At 47.5% G+C, this 16951-nt stretch overlaps 1 protein-coding gene across 11 annotated transcripts in view; it reads left to right on the forward strand.

Moving 5' to 3' along the window:
* Positions 1–16951, forward strand: part of KIF1A (kinesin family member 1A) — a 181620-nt gene that overhangs the window by 152208 nt on the left and 12461 nt on the right. For all 11 annotated transcript variants that reach the window (XM_030575581.1, XM_030575583.1, XM_030575589.1 and 8 more), the window contains 4 exons: positions 9173–9287; positions 10804–10937; positions 12782–12843; positions 13366–13511. In XM_030575581.1, coding sequence (XP_030431441.1) covers positions 9173–9287; positions 10804–10937; positions 12782–12843; positions 13366–13511 — 457 coding nt within the window. The remainder of the gene's footprint in view (positions 1–9172; positions 9288–10803; positions 10938–12781; positions 12844–13365; positions 13512–16951) is intronic.

Consider the following 16951-nt stretch of genomic DNA (forward strand, 5'->3'; position numbering starts at 1 on the left):
TTTGCCTTAGTGAGGACATGGTCTGACAGTTTCTCCCAGTGTCCCCACAGTGCTCTGTATCTCCTGGAAAGATAGAGGTCATCATATGTGATGGGGCAGACTGGGGCATCACTCAATGAGGGCAGAGTTAAGGTTGGGGAGTGGGACTGGTGTGCACTTTAACTCTGAATTGCCTGCTGTGCAGGGACCTAAGAATTGCTGTTCTGGAAGGGTATGAGGCACTGCTCTTCAGCCGTAACTCTCAGCAAACAAAAGTTTTGGGCAGTGAATTTAAGCACTAAGGGCCTGATCCAAAACTTGAAGTTGGTGGGAGTTTTCTTTGATTTCAGTGGGTTTTGGCGAATTAACTCTTTAGCCATCAGAGGCAGAGTAAAGGGCACCAGCAGCCTGGATACTTGATTTTGGAGTGTTTTTTTTCCTACCCCTAGGTTAGATTTGTGAAAAGGAGTAATGGACTAGCTACCTGAGATGCCTTTTACTGAATCCTTAGTCTTTGGTCTGATTCTTTATCTTGCAGTTACCCATTTACAGCAGGAGTAACATTAGAAAAAGATCTGTGGAAGCCAGTACAGGGACTGAGAGCAAAGTCTCCTATGGCCTACAAAACTCGTAACCCCGAATCTAAAATATTCCTAGCTACTAGAGACTGATTTCCTTTGATGAGTAAAGTGTTTCAGAATCAAGTTTTAAATTAGAAATGAAACTCTGCCATCATTCTTTTTAGTGGAGAAAGGGGAGACTCTTTATTCCACTTGGGTTTAGATTTAGATTTTGTTTTTAATTCTACTTTGAAAATCCAGCAGGATTTTTATTATGCAAGTGCTCTTGCTTTCCATGGCATTTGTGGAGCTTTGCATTACTTGTTAAATACAGGACATGATGATTTCTGTCTCATAAATCAATATGCATTCGCTTCCAAGGCAATTACTATGCAGCTCATATCTATTGCCAAGTAAGCTCTTCTTTAATTACAGACAAGTCACATGGCCATTGTGCATTTGGAACTATTAAGAGTTTTTCAAATATTGGGTATCACTGTGATCTCATTTACCCCAGTGCCCTGCCACTGAATTCAGTTTTCCGATTTACACTGGTGAAACTAACATCGAAATCAGGCTCACAATATTTTGTTTGACTAATACAATATTATTGCCTAAGTAACATCTGGGTGTCTGGTCTGCTCAAGCTTTGTGCTCAGGGCAGGACCCATCGCCAGGGTCATGGGGGTCAAAGGTGGCTTTCCACCCATAGTTTGGCCTCTAGGGTGTCATCATGCCAGCCAGGCCTTTCCTGAATGCTCTGGCTAGGCCCCTCGCTGGTAACATCCCCTGCAGTGAGGGCTATGGGAGTGGCTAGTGTAGTGGCAACATAGCTTTAGCCCCCCAGGGATTCCCTCCCTGGGGATGCTCAGCTGGCTCAGTAAGCCTATCTTACAGCCCCTTTGTGCCACCAAACCAGAGCATGGGTGGGAGATGCCAGCTCTTTCTGGTTCTCAGCTCTTTGCAAGGGGATTTGCCACAGACTCTTGTGGTGGAATTCAACACATGCTATGGGAAAGTGTTGAAATCCTACCCCATAACTGCACCTCAGGCCCAGGACCGACCCATAACATTTTGGCACCTGAGGCAGGGAGCTGAAATGACGACCCCCTACCCCCTCGCTTGGGCCAAAACTTTGAAAGATCTAAATTCTGCCTTCTTCCTGTTCTACTCCTCTCATGGTACTGCTCTGTTACCTACCCCAATAAAGGAGAACTAACAACTTAAAATGTCTTGTTCAAAAATGTTAAGTAACACTTAACTTCCAAACATCTGAACAGCAAAGGTAACTTTTCTTGTCTGCATAGTAAACACTGGCATTTTCATCTGTTTGAATAATTAAAGTGGTGCTTTCCATGCGTTCTTGGTTGCAAAGATTTGAACTGCTTCCTGAAGGTTCACAGTCTGGGCCAGCTCATGCTCTATTGAGATGCTTGCAAGGCTGACCAGCCTCTCTTCTGTCATTGTGGAGCGTAGATGTGTTTTTAACAACTTCAGCTTGGAGAAGCTGCTTTGTCCACTGGCAACTATTACAGGAAGTGTTAGAAGTATGTGCAGAGCAACAAAATAATTTGGAAAGAGGGTGGTCATCTTATTTGTGCACATATATTCCAGAACAGCCTTTGGAGTTGATTCTGCTGGAATGTATCTTGAAAGGGCTTTCAGTTCATCACCTAAATCAATCGCATCAATATTGCACGTGTCATCATGTGTTAACACTGTCTCTAGTGCCCTGCATTGCTGGTGTAGGTCTTCTTCAGGTATATTGAGGAGTTTGGGAATATCATACAATGTCCCAAATACACTGCTGTGTTCCTTGAGCTGCATGAAATGTTCTTCAACTGACTGTATTGCACAATCTAGCACCTGGTTAAAGAATTCAATTTTGAATTGTTCTTTGGAGTCTTATGGGATTATCCCGTGCCTCATAATCAAAATGTCTTCTTCGATGACTCTTGTATTCTTGAATGGATGGGAAAATAGCTTCAGTGTGAAGTTCCTCTGCCAACTTCTTTGCACTCTTCAGAACGTTTTGAAATCCCTTATCTGACCAGTAAGACTGTAGGTATGACATTGCTTTGTCCATTTGTTCCATTGCCTCACATAGATCAAGGTCAACACCTTGGAGTCTCTTGCTTACAACATTTATTTCAAACAGTATGTCGTGCCACAACACTAAGCCACACAGAAATTTGAAGTTATGTATGTTTCTGGTGATTCCATTTCCCTCTGCCACTGTCCTCCGATGAACAGTTCCTGTCATAGCATTATCCTCCATAATGGCAACTATGGCATCATCTATCTTCCCAATTTGGTGTTTGATAGGCTTTATCGCCTCCACTCGACTTTCCCATCGTGTGGCACTCAGTGGTTTCGGTGTCAGAGAGGGTGTTCCCAGATGTTGCTTCAAAATTTGCCATTAATGAGTTAATGCAGAGAAAAATACATAGATGCTTTGAATTACATTAAAAAATTCAGCAGCCTCACTAGACGCTGATGCTGCATCACTGACCATCAAGTTCAATGAATGAGAACTGCACAGGACAAAAAAAGCTTGAGGGTTTAACTCTCAGATCCGTGTCTGCACTCCTCTGTTCTTTCCTGTCATGCTGGCACCATTATCGTAGCCCTGACCTCTCCTGTCAGCTATCGCAATTCCTGTATCTTCCAGCTTTTTAAGAAGCACATTTGTCATACCAGCTCCTGTAGTATCAATGTCAATAAATTCTAGAAAATGCTCTCTGACAGTCACCATTGCAGGGACATTTTCACTAGGTTCTGTTGTTGTTACAGAACGCACCATCAAAGTCATTTGTTCCGTATGGCTGATGCAGATGTGCAGTCCAGAATAACAGAGTAATATCTTGCTGACTTCTAATCTGCCACAAACTTCTGTTTGACTTTTGTTGCCAGTAACTGTATGATCCCATTTTGAATTGTTTTTCCAAAGAAGTGGTGTGTGTACATTTCTTGGGTGGTAACTCTTCTTAGTTGCTCCTGGAGTACAGCATCAAAGTCAGCCATCAGCTCCACAATTTTAAGGAAGTTTCCATTGTTTGGCACATACAGCTGATCTGAAGTGCCACGCAGTGCTAGGTTTTGGGTAGCAAGCATTCTCACAATGGCTATGAGCCTTTTCAGAACATTTTGCCAGTAAAAAGACTCTAATGCAATCTTCTCTTGATGCTGATCATCTATGGTGGCCTTTAACTTAGTCTCATCTCAAGCTCTTTCCACTTATGGAATGCTTTCTAGTGATTTGCTGCCTAGATTTTTCCAGTTCTTTGTTCCTGTAGAACCCAATGTGGCTGGAACATTAGACTGGAAGAGTTTGCAACAAAAACAGTATGCAGCATTCTGGGTTTTTGAGTACATAAGCCATGGCCTCTCTACTTTGTCATCATTGGGGATTTCATACCAGTAATGTGTTGAATGGAAACTTCTATTTTCATGTCTTTGGGGAGCATGATGTTTTTCACTTGCTGTGGCCCATGCAGTACAAGGAAGTCCATCAGGCTACTGCTCAAGTGGGTCCACAGTCCTAGTTTAGATCATCTAAACTTAAGGAACAAAACTCAGCAGCAGCTGTTTCTTGCGCCTCCACCACACTCTTCTCTGATCTACATTTTTCTTCAGAAATGTGCCTGGTTGCATCCATTTGAGATGGAGATATGGATGCTACAGTAGCTGCCAGGGCACCTGCACTCTGACTAACTGGAAGATCAGGCATCTCCTCACCACTCACATCCTCACTGGGGTGGGAAGGCTCACCATGAACATTTGTGTCTATGTATCTCAGGAGAGCTCCTTCCTGCTTAGATAGAAAAGCTTCCTTTGCTTTCTTTCTTTTTCTGAATGCTGGCCCAGTGGCTCTCAACACTCAGTTGAAGGGGACAGATAAGCAGGCTGGTGGTAGTAGGGCCTGAATGAGGGAAGAGGTCAGTGTCTTAAGGACCTAACTCGCTCCTACTACTTCAGCTGACTGCCTGTTCTCCTCAAGTGGGTTCAGGGAAGCAGCAGGAAACAGGAAGCTCCCTGAGAAGCTGGTGTTAATCAATCCAGGCTCCTGGGAGTGCTAGAGAGGTACATAAGAGGTTCCTCCTCCTCTCTGTTCCTGCAGCTCCTGCTTTTTTCTGTTAGTCCTTCTCACCTTTTCTCCTGCCTGCCTGTTATGTCTCTTGTGCCCTCCTTTCTCCAGCACAGCACTCCACCATCTCTGTGCATCTAGAGAAGAGAGAATACATATGCACCAGCAACAGACATCATTCTCTACATTCTGGGTCCTAGTGGTGCCCCCCCCACAAGTCTGGCACCTGAGGCAGTTGCCTCAGTTCACCTCATGGTAAGGCCAGCCCTGCTCAGGCCCTAACCAGTGGGATCATACCAGAGCAGGCACATCAGAATGTCTTTCCAGTATGGCAGTGGGGTAAGGGGGGGAGGAAAGAAGGGACATGGTTTGTCCTTTACAACATTTGACTGGTTGATTTGGTTTCTTTAGGGAAGCGCATTGCAAAATACACTATTTACTTTTAAAAACAACTTGCACTAGAGTCCCTTGTTCTCTTTGTTGGAATAACAGTTTGCTCAGTCTACTGCAAGTTATCCTTAACTTCTTTCTGCGATATGAAGAAGCTGTTGGCTTCAGGATTGAAAGCATGCATGAATGAGCAATGACAGAACTTCCACGGTGCATTGGGCTAATTCACTAGTCTGGGGACCTGTAGCAATGTGACAACTCACTGGTGTGGCACCTCCTGCTGGTCATGTCAGGATTTAGCTCTTGTTCCGCTTGGAGCACCCTCTGTTGGCTGGTGTCTCGCCTGCCTCTGGCCCCCATGTCCCTCCTGGACCCCGGTGCCCCTTATCCTGCCCCAGGAGTAACCCACAGTCTGGGTCTCCCATCCCAGGGGAACCCCGAATCCTCTATCCCCACTTTGCCTCAGTGGCTACTGCCAGTCATCATCTAGCCCCCACTCACTGAGGCAGACTGCAGTCTGTAAAAGGCCACTCATCATTGGCAAGTGGGGGTCAGACCAGCTGTCTCTGCCTAAGCCCAGGCTGCTCCTCCCAGCCCCCGTACCTGCATAGGCCTCTATCAAGGCCTGCAGCCTGGGGAGTTGCCAGGCTGGAGCTCCCCAGCTCCTCCTCCCTTTCCCCAGCACTGCTGTGTCTCAAGTACCCTTCTCTTCCAAGCAACCAGGTCCTTCTCCCTCCTGGCTCATAGCCCTTTTATCAGGGCCAGCTGAGGTCTGATTGGGGTGTGGCTCAGCTGTGGCTGCTTCCCCAATCAGCCTAGATTTTAGCTCGCAGCCCCAGCTGTCTCTCCAGGCTGGTTGTAACCTTTTTCAGACCAGGGAACAGGTGACTACCCTGCTACGTGCAAATTTTGGATCAGCTAACAAGTGAAAAGGGGGTGTGGTGGCCTCATCCACCACATTTTGATATATTGCAAAACCACATGACTACTCGGTGCAGTTTTGTTGGGATTGAGAGACCCAATTCAAGAGAGGCCCTGGACTGGAACAGCAAGGGGATTGCAACTCAGGATCATAGTGCATTGGCAGAAACTCTGAATTTGAATGATTGGAAACTGGGTACCCTTCCCCTCTCCAGAGGGAATAGGGCTGAAATTGATTTTTGGTCTAATGGGTGGGAAGGAGCTCTCAAAACAAATGGTTGCCTTGGGGCATCTAGATGAAAGAGCAGTCACAGCAGTAGGTATATATGCTGAGGGTCCCATTTGTTTCTCACAAGATCTGCACTGCTCATTGCTCACCCTTACATTTAAAAGGTGCATATTTAGTCCCAAGTTCTCAACCACACAGCATGCCATGTCTGTGGCTCTTTAAGATGGTGCGTCTTTGACATTAATAACATCAGTTGCCTACTAGTATGATAGAAATTATGAACTCCTAATGGCATCTTTCTCGGAAGGGAGCTGAAAGGCTATTGTGCTATTAGTGAAAATACATGGTAAAATCTTTCCCATTTCTGACTGCATGAAGGGCAATGGAACCTAGTTTCAACAGGGTCTGTAGTCCATGCCCCAAGGAGCACGGACAATGGGTTCCTCTTTTGTTACAAAAGAGGGTGTTCTCTGCAGGCAAGGGCAGAGATCTGTTGATACAGCACGGTAGGAAAGACCATTAATTGAATGAACAGAATCTAAATTTCCCCTTTTGTGGGCAGGATGGGTCTGGGAATCCTTTGCATATCCAGGGTTCTGTGAAACTGTCTGGCCCAGGGTTCCTCCTATTACATTACCACCATGGGGATGGACAGAGAATGTGATCTTTGTTTCCTTCCTGACTCCCCACCAGCAGCAAACTCACAACTAGCTCTGACTGCCATCTCTCCACACCCACCCACACCCCCTGGAGCTGTGGAGTTACCTTGTTACCAGACCCCATATGAACAATGCTTTCTGACATTTAAATTTCTTTGTGTGTGCGTATGTTTGTGTTTGTGTCTTGGGTTGCCTTCCACTTATAGCATTTCACTGGGAAATTACACTAGGTATTTCTCTCTCACTTTTCTCACATGTACTTGCTCGGTCTGTTCCCTTCTGCTTTTCTCTTTCTCCTTGGACTTGTTCCTCTGCTTTTTGCTCCTTTTTCTTATAATCCTCCTTTCCTTATCTTATAACCTTCCCTTTGGAGTTACCTGACCTCCGGTGACTTGTTTCTGACAGTGGTGCTCGTCTTTCTCATTTAGTTTCAGTGTTTGTGACATATTCCAGAACAATTATCTCATGTTATTTACAATGTGGTGCTTAAAATGAGATAACAACAGTGTATCAACAAACATGGTCAAATGTGCTTTGACAAGAGTCTTTCCCTGCTCCCCAGAGTGGGATCCAATCCAACAATTCGTTTTCTAAGAACAGTCTTGGGATCTTGTCAAAGAGATGTTTGACTATGTTGACACTGAGTGTTGGTGAGCTGTGATGATGGATCGTCTGTGTGAAAGTGATTTTGAATCATGGCTTCTCGAGTATGCTCAAACGGAAATATGGGGGAGTCCTGAGTAGATGTCATCTTTGATTGGCTTCTGAGTGTGGCTTTCAAAAGTAGTCTTCAGTATGCTGGAAGGTAAACCCTAAACACTAGAGCTGAGAGCCAGATGTACTCAACAAAGAGACTGTCAGCATAGTGGCCTGTTCTAATGACCCAGGACAGGTCTGGGATTTTGGGACCTGAGCTTAATTTGTTCCAGCCAGAAAATATTGACCCTAAAAATGATAGGGCAAGAATTGTGAGGCTGTGATGTCCTTCATGGGAGTCCTGTCTTTAGAAGAGATGTTTTCAGGAAGTGCAGCAGAGCACAGTTGCTACCAGTTCTGATTACCTATGGGCAGGATTGATATCTTTTATGGTACCAGCTTGTCTCTCCCAAAACTGCATTAATTTGGCAGGCAAACTTCTCAAAAGCCCAGCTCTGTATTCCAGTATATGCACATATTTACTTCTTGAGATCAGTGCAGCTAATTTCACAGGAGAAAGGGACAATGAGTGGATATGTTGGTGGCCAGAGTGGAAGTGTTTAGAAAGAATGAGCGTGGGCCCTGGTTCAGAAATCCATCTCTATTCAGCAAAGCATGGAAACACAAGCTTAATGTTAGGCACATGCTTACATCCCCTTGACTTCAAAGCCACCTAAGCAGTACTTTAGTTAAACCCATGTTTAAATGCTTTGGGACCATGGATATTCAATTCCTCTGTCAGCCTACCCCCCTTAATTTAGCACAGACATTAAATGAGGGGGAGCAAGGGGACAAAGAACATGGAGGATCAAATTCACCCTGACACTATGGAGCTCCATTGACTTCACTGGAGTTGAACTCGCTTGGGCCAGTGCTGAATTGGCTCAGAACCTGTGGCTGTGTGCCAGAGATGAACAGTAGGAAGGAATTAACTGCCAAGCTTTGATGGACACTTTGAGCTCACAGCTTAATCTTGAAGGGAAGTGGTGGGATTTGGTGTCAGGTAAAAGGTAAAAAAAAATATCACAGAGAGCATAAAGTGCCTGAGAGAGATGACAGAAATAACTCTACTAAGCATCCTCACTCTTTTCCGTTCTGACCATGCTCACAGAAAAGTAATTCTTCCTTTGCGTGGAAGGAAGCCTGTTTGTTATCCATATTTAACTGCACAGATGTGGTCCTGGAGTGCTGCACATTTCTTTTGGCTAGAGACAATACCTGGTGCTGATACAGCTATTTCCTTTCCTCCATCTCCTCCTCTAGCTTTCTTTCTGTCCTTCTCTTGCTCTCCCTCCACCTCTTTCTCGCACTTCTCCCATTTCAATAGTATTGCCAGTAGGCTGCATCCCACTGCTTTCAAATCTTCTCTGTCTATGTTTAATCCACACAGGAGATTCTTCCTCAAATTTGCAATGCAAACCCCTCAAATGAAGCTTCCTCACGGAAATGTTACAATATCTTTCAGAGCTGGGGGAGGGGGAGGGGGATTCCCCTCAGCCTGCTCCTTCTGAGAGTTGACTTGAACCTGAGAACTCCAGAATGGCTGCCCATCTGTCACAAATGTGGTGTTCTGTGTGCATGTTACATGTTTCTGCAGCTCTAACTTAAGGTGTAGTTGTGTTTTTACCAGGCCTCTGCTGTTTCCTTCCAGAACATTTTACCAGTTTGAAGCAGCGTGGGACAGCTCCATGCATAACTCCCTGCTGTTGAACCGAGTCACCCCTTACAGAGAGAAAATCTTCATTACCCTGTCTGCTTACATTGAGGCAAGAACCTTCCAGTATTCCTTAACCTGCCCGTCAGCACAAGGAGTAGGCAATATGGTCTGTGAGAGCAAGGTTCTTCCACCTTCCCTCTACTCCAGTCCCTTGCATGAGCTACTCCAGTTCTTCCAAGTAACTCAAGATGTTTGCGCAATGTACACTATCCCTCACATGCAGACAGTCCTTACACTGCCAGATAACCCAGAGCTGCAGGTGCAGCGCAGAATTAGAACCATCAGACTTGGCTGGGAACATTGCTATGCTTTTGGCAGTAACAGGGCATAAGGGGTGCTCATTGCCAAAGCCCATACAGACTGCTACTCCACACCTTGTGCAGGTGGGTAGGGAGTGAGAGCACCACCTGCCAGCCTGCACACCAGAACCAATGCTTGGGAGAAAGCTAGAATCTAAGTCATGCCCTGCTCGTAGAGCAGCACAGCTACACACAAGCCCTTCCTCAGGCTGCATTATCAGGTGACAGTCCAGCACTTGGTGTTTCTCTGCACGCTGTATCCATCTCTCTGAGCTTGTGTTCTCCTCCAGATGGTGAGCAGTTCCCTGCAGTGACACGGATGATTGTTTTCCAGTGCCAGAGTGCTGTCATCGGGGTAGGGCTGTTGGGCTGGGCCAAGTCTTCAGTCAGCAGGAGTGGTCCTGTGCAGAGCAGAGTGCCTCTTGCAAGATCAATGGGAGTCAAGGGTGCTCAGCACCTGGTGGGATGGGGCCCAGTGCTAACAGACAAAATAAACAGTGCAGTTTTGGGGTAGGTGGAAAGTTTAGCTCTGGGCAGCATCTGGAAGGAGACATGCTGAAAACTAGACAGCTGGTATCAGGAACACGAAGAAGAAGGTCACTGCATGTAACAGAGAAGAAAGGGCTGGTTATTATCAGCAGCTGGGGAAAGGCAGGGGGATACTTAACATTCATTGAGCATGTTCCTGAAAAGGCAGTGCCCATTTTAAAGTGCCCTTGCTTGGTTTAGGCCTAGTTTTTCTCAAGCTATTAACTCTGTGAGGACAGGCATTTTCTCTAAGGTTGGCCCTCCCCAACCAAAAACTTTTTATCAGAGTGTTGGGGAAATCTTCTTGCAGAAACCCAGGACCAAGGGAGCAGAATAGCTTGGAACAGTGGAGAATCAAGCCCACACGCCTCTGCTGAATATTCTTTATACAGTAGGCAGTTTGGCCTTTGCGAAGTCCCAAGTGTAAAGCAGGAAGGAAGTAATCCCCCAGTTGATATCCACTTTCCCTGGGCATGCTTGAGTCATTCTAGAATGGCCAGCCTCATAGTTTGAGGCATGTATATTAGGAAATAACATATGATAAAGCCATGGAATCACCATTGTCTAGTCACAGTGTGCTCTTCTCTCTGAATATGGACCACTCAGAGACAGTGGTTTTTACTAACATTACAGATGCTGTCATCCCTCACTCAAACTGATGGGGAGGAATTGACGTTAGCCTCATTACAAGCCGTCTCCATAATTCTCCCTTCATCCTCTTTCTCCACCCTACTGCAGATGGAGAACTGCACCCAGCCAGCTGTGATCACCAAAGATTTCTGCATGGTCTTCTACTCCAGAGATGCTAAACTTCCAGCATCTCGCTCCATCCGCAATCTCTTTGGCAGTGGGAGCCTGCGAGCCTCAGAGAGGTAGAGGAATCTCCTTTCCTTTTCCAAAGGAGGAAGGAAGACACTGAAGAATAAGTAGCAATGGTTATTAACAGTGACAATGTCTTATCTGTCCATAGTGCTGGTCACCCCAAACCTTCCCAAGGCACTTAGGCCCAAGTCCTCAATGGTACTTAGGCACATAGCAGCTTTTAAATATCCCACTAGGCTTCTATCTGCATCAAATACTTTTGCAAATCTGGCCCTTGCCCCTCTATTAAGTGAGTAAACTAGTTCCACACACTGCAGGTTCCTGATCAGAGGATCCTGATTTACTGATGTAATTGATTCCAGAGGAGCTCTGTGTTTGTCATGCAGAGGGCGGGATAACCAGACCTGGCCAGGAAATGATTATTTTCTCCTGCCAAAAAGGTTGATGAAAAAGATTTGTTCATTGTTGTTGAAAGTTTTCAGGTTTCTATCAAGAAAGTGTTTTGGTTTAAAACTGTTACCAAATACCAAACAAAAGTTTGTTTGTTTTTTTGACAAAAACCTGGGCTTTATTAACTAAAACAGAATTTCTTTTTGCAAAAATATCTTGAGGAGGGCACGATTCAGGACTGGAAAAATTATGATGTTTGTTGTGGAGGGCTTTTATTTTGTTTGCTGGTGTGTATCTGTTAGGGTTGAAAGAGCAGTCTGTTCTATCCAGCCATTGCACTGTGGAATGAAACTGTGCTGGGCCACCCAGAGCATGGGGTGAGGGCTTTGTTATGTTTGTAAGAAACTAAATGGCATAGGCTGTTCTGATGGGTTGGATTGGCAACATAGCCTTGAACAAGCTGTATCAAGTGCAGTCCTCTAACAAGGGTATCGCAGGAAATATATTCTGTCCGGCACAGCTAGAAATCATGCACCTGGTTCCTCACAGCCTCGCACCTTGTGTAGACAGTGAAATCTGTGCACAGTGCATGAGTGTGAAATGCTTCCATTCTGATCTGGATGGGGCAAATGATTGTACTCACTGCATAGGGGAAAATTATTATACAAAGTGCAAAGTCATGAAGAATCAGGCCCTGTGTTTCCTGGTGATTGTGCAGTGCTGCGTGTTCACGTGCATTGTTCTCTGCCAGAAGGGACATGAGAACAGGGACTAATGCTGAGGTTCTGGAATGGTCTATAATTATCTTTCTCTCCTTTCCTTCCTCCCTTGTCCGGAAACAGAGAAATCAGTGCATTATAACAGCCCCAGGATCCAGATACTGTGTTCCATGGAGGATGCTGGCTAACCTGGTTATCTAGTAGTCACACAGTATGCTGGGGCTGTAGGATTGCTGTTCTCAAGCTGGCAAGGAAGAAGTACCTCATGACCCCCACCTACCCACTCAGCCAGCACAGAGGCAGCACTGATGGGCTCTGAAGGGACCAATGTCCAGTCCTTTTCAGCTAGACTAGTCCATCCAGCATTGACCTGAGAGTGGGAGAGTAAAGAAGATCAGCTTGAGGGCAGGCATAGGGCTCCCAGGGATTTTCCCTGGGAGAAAAGAAGAATCACTTGAGGGTGTTTAATGCACTACTAACCCTTTGTTGCAATGTGCTAGACAGCAAGAAGTGGACTCAGTCCCAGGACTGCAGGAGAATTTGAAGGACATTGCCAGAGCAAGAGCTTGTTCAACACTCTTCTAATAAATTATGTACCACATTGTTATCACTGGCTAGTCGCTTTGTAATGAGAACTAGGGCACACCCACCATTGTCGCAGCTGGGACATGAGCCCCATTTCCCTAGATGCCACCTCCCAGCCACTGCCTCCCGCAGAAAAGGGTCTGTGTGAGGAGCATCTGCCCTCAGCAGTGTGTAACCTGTTGCCTTCCGTTTGCTTGCAGTAACCGTGTGACTGGGGTGTATGAGCTCAGCCTTTGCCGTGTGGCTGATGCCGGCAGTCCAGGTGGGAAGTTCATCTCTACCTCTGGGTTGTTTTAGGGTTATTTTCCCCAGGGGGACTCCATTGCTGGAACTTAAAGGGGACCAAAACCCGTGGGATTCATTTTGGAGTTGGATTGTTTTGGCTGCTTATTTTTAAAAAGGACTTAAACTTTGGGGAACAAATTCATCCCTGGTGTCATGCCATTGGCTTAAGGGGATTAATATGTGTGGCCCTTTCTGTCTTCATTAGATGACAGGTTGTGAAGGTCAGCACCTGCAGCACCTGCAGCAACCCAGTATATTCAGTCCCGTGGTGGGTGGTGAGGAGACGGAGAATGGCTAATCTATGCATGTCGTTATCTCCCCAAAATCTCTCTCACACACACACACACACACACACACGCGCGCGCTGCAGTGCAGGTATATAGAGCATGTCTGCAATTAGATGTGCATCACCTTAGGCCATTCTCCATCTTCCCAGCCCCAGCTTCCAATCTAAAGGCACGAACAATGATCTCTAAAGTGGATAGTTTCAATCCTTCAGGTATGCAGAGACGACGCAGGCGTGTGCTAGACACCTCTGTTGCATACGTGCGCGGCGAGGAGAACCTGGCTGGGTGGAGACCTCGAAGTGACAGCCTCATCCTGGATCATCAGTGGGAGCTGGAGAAACTCAGCCTCCTACAAGAGGTAAGACTGCACCCTAGAAACCTATTGCCAGGAACTTCAGTCAACCAGTGGACCTTGACTTGTAACGGCCAAATGCACGGTCAAACATCCTGTTTAACTGGCAGCTTCTCCTACCTATGTCCATTAAGGTGTGTCTGATGCTTTGCCTTTGAGGTACACTAGAAGCGGATACAACATGCAACTGCTGGTGCTGCTTTCCTGCCATTTGACTCCATCCCCATGGCTTCTCTTGCAGAGATCAAGCATTGGTGTGTGGCAATTTGGACCTATGAAGCTTTAGCAGTGAGGGCTGTGCAGAGGTCTCTTATGTTCTTCTTCAAGTACTTGCTTCATTAATCCAAGTGGGATGGATTGCACCCTCAGCAAATTGGCGGATCTGACTAAGCTGGGAAAAGAGGTAGATACGCTGGAGGGTAGGGTTAGGGTCCAGAATGACCTAGACAAATTGGAGGATTGGGCCAAAAGAAATCTGATGAGATTCAGCAAGGACAAGTGCAGAGTCCTGCACTTAGGACAGAAGAATCCCATGCACCGCTACAAGCTGGGGACCGACTGACTAAGCAGCAGTTCTGCAGAAAAGGACCTGGGGATTACAGTGGACAAGAAACTGGATATTATTCAACAGTGTGCCCTTGTTGCCAAGAAGGCTAATGGCATACTGGGACACATTAGTAGGAGCATTGCCAGCAGATCAAGGGAAGTGATTATTCCCCTCTATTGGGCACCTGTGAGGCCACATCTAGAGTATTGCATCCAGTTTTGGGGCCCCCACTATAGAAAGGATTTGAACAAATTGGAGAGAGTCCAGCAGAGGGCAGTGAAAATGATTAGGGTGCTGAGACACATGACTTACGAGGAGAGGCTGTGGGAACTGGGCTTACTTAGTCTGCAGAAGAGCAGAGTGAGGGGGGATTTGATAGCAGCCTTCAACTACCCAAAGTGGGGTTCCAAAGATGATGGAGCTAGGTTGTTCTCAGTAGTGGCAGATGACAGAACAAGAAGCAATGGTCTCAGGTTGCAGTGGGGGAGGTCTAGGTTGGATATTAGGAAAAACTATTTCACTAATTCACTAGGGAAGTGGTGGAATCTCCATCCTTAGAGGTTTTAAGGCCTGGCTTGACAAAACCCTGGCTGTGATAATTTAGTTGGTGTTGGTCCTGCTTTGAGCAGGGGGTTGGACTAGATGACCTGAGGTCTCTTCCAACCCTAATCTTCTATGGTTCATGTCAATTTCAGGTACACGACTGCCAGAGATTTTTCCTATAGTGATATCCGTAGGGTTGGCCCTGGTGCCCCCCGGAGCCCTGTGCTTATGTGCTGGTATATGAGGTGCCACTGGCACTGTGCCATCTCAGTCCCTTCTTACCGCCCACGATGGTTGCTGGAGCGACTTTCTCCCTTTGTGATTCGCAAGTGCTCTTAGTGATTTACCTTTCACAGTTTTTGTATATAGTTTTGTATAATTACCTTAAGTAGAGTTAGTTAAGTTAGAATAGTCATTAGTCCCCTTATGCATGCCCCAGTCCCCAGGATTCAAACCATGTGCTGTTTGCCACAAGCCTCATGCTGTTCTGTGACCCCCACACAAGCTGTCTGAAGTGTCTGGAGGAATTGCATGTTAAAGAGAAGTGCAAAATTTGTAACGGTTCTACAGCAGGCCTGCACAACTCGTAAAGCGGCGAGGGCCACATTACTCCAAAGAAAACAGCTGAGGGCCGAAACCTCCCGGCCCCGCAGAAACACCCCGCCCCAGGGCCACCCAGCCCTACAGAAACAAACCCTCCTTCCCCAGCGCCGCCCCACCAAAATAGCTGTGGGCCAAAAAGGAAGGTTGGGGGTGGGGAGGTGATACTTTATTTTAAATCAACCGGGGGCTCCCAGCTGAAGAGGTGGCTGGGAGCCCTCAGAATCAAATTAAAGGGCTTGGGGCTCCGGCAACTGGGGGAACCCAGCAGGGCTGGCTCAAGGTTTTTTGCTGCCCCCCGTCCCAGCCCTGGGCTCCCCCCTGTACCTCCTTGCTGCCCCAGTCCTGGGCTCTCCCCCCACCCACACACCCCCTGCCACCCCAGCGCTGGGCTTCCCCCTTTCCTCCTACCAGTGCCCTTCCCCCACCCCGCTGCTGCCCCAGCCCTGGGCTCCCCCTCCACCAGTGCTCCCCTCCCACACACACACCTCCTGCTGCCCCAGGTAACTCGTTCCGAGAGTGGGTCATTCAGCAGGAATTTTGGATGTGCACAAAACAGACAGGATTGGTTCCCATATGGTTACAGAGCTGCAGTAAAGTGGAACAATTTTCAGCTTGTGTGATTGGAGGATATCTGGATGCATATTATAAGACTGTCCTCCATAAATGAGGAAAAGTTGAGGTGCCTTTATTATTCTTTTGTTCTACTCTTTCTTTCTATGGGGAATTTGCCAATGCAATATCACTGTCTTCCTTTTAAACAAACAAAAAGGCAACGGCTGTTGAAAATAGCAATTCCAGTCCTAATAAGCATTTCTTGCTCAATTTTATCCTACTTTTTCTACAGCAAGTTACAGTGGATCAGTATATTTGATTTGGGAGAAATGAAGTAACAGCTGCCCAAACTGAGCTTGAGCACTCCTGAATTTTGAGGTGTTCAGATCTGGAAGGCGGGTGCTGCGGGGAGGGGGGCTGTGGGCTCCGCGGGGGAGCATGGCAGCAACGTGTCTGGAGCTGCACGGAGCCAGACATGCTGGTCTGACTGGCACGGTAAGGGGGCTGGGGGTTGGAGAAGGGGTAGGGGGTTCCAGAGGGCAGTCAAGGGACAGAGCGGGGGGGGTTGGATGGGGTGGAGGTTCGGGGGGGCAGTCAGGGGACAGGCAGCAGTTGGATAGGCATGGGAGTCCCAGGGGTTTATCGGGACAGGTAGGGGTTGGGGTCCTGGGGGGTCTCAGGAGGGGGCAGTTGGGGACAAGGAGAAGGGAGGCTTAGATAGGGGCTGGAGTCCCAAGGGGCAGTTAGGGGCAAGGGTCTCGGGAGGGGGCAATCCGGGGACAAGGAGCAGCGGCATTTAGATAGGGGGTGGGGTCCGGGGGGGGCAGTTAGGGGCAGGGGTCCCGGAAGAGAGGTATCAGGGGACAAGGACCAGCGGTGCTTAGATAGGGGGTGGGGGTCCTGGGGGGCAATTGGGGCAGGGGTCCGGGAGAAGGGGCAATCAGCGGCCACGGGCGGGGATTCAAAGGGCTCTGGGCTGCCGGCAGCCGCGGGGAGCCCTGAGCCCTTTAAATCCCAGCCGGCCCTGCCGCCGGAGCTGTGGCCGGGATTCAAAGGGCTCTGGGGTGCCTGCAGCATGGGGAGCCCTGAGCCCTTTAAATCCCAGCCGCAGTTGGGAAACTCTGCCAGCAGCCCAGAGCCCTTTGATTCCTGGCTGCGGCTGAGATTTAAAGGGCTCAGGGCTCCCACAGAGCGCCGTGTG

This window comes from Gopherus evgoodei, chromosome 9 (genome assembly GCF_007399415.2).
Source record: "Gopherus evgoodei ecotype Sinaloan lineage chromosome 9, rGopEvg1_v1.p, whole genome shotgun sequence".
Taxonomy (NCBI): Eukaryota; Metazoa; Chordata; order Testudines; family Testudinidae; genus Gopherus; species Gopherus evgoodei.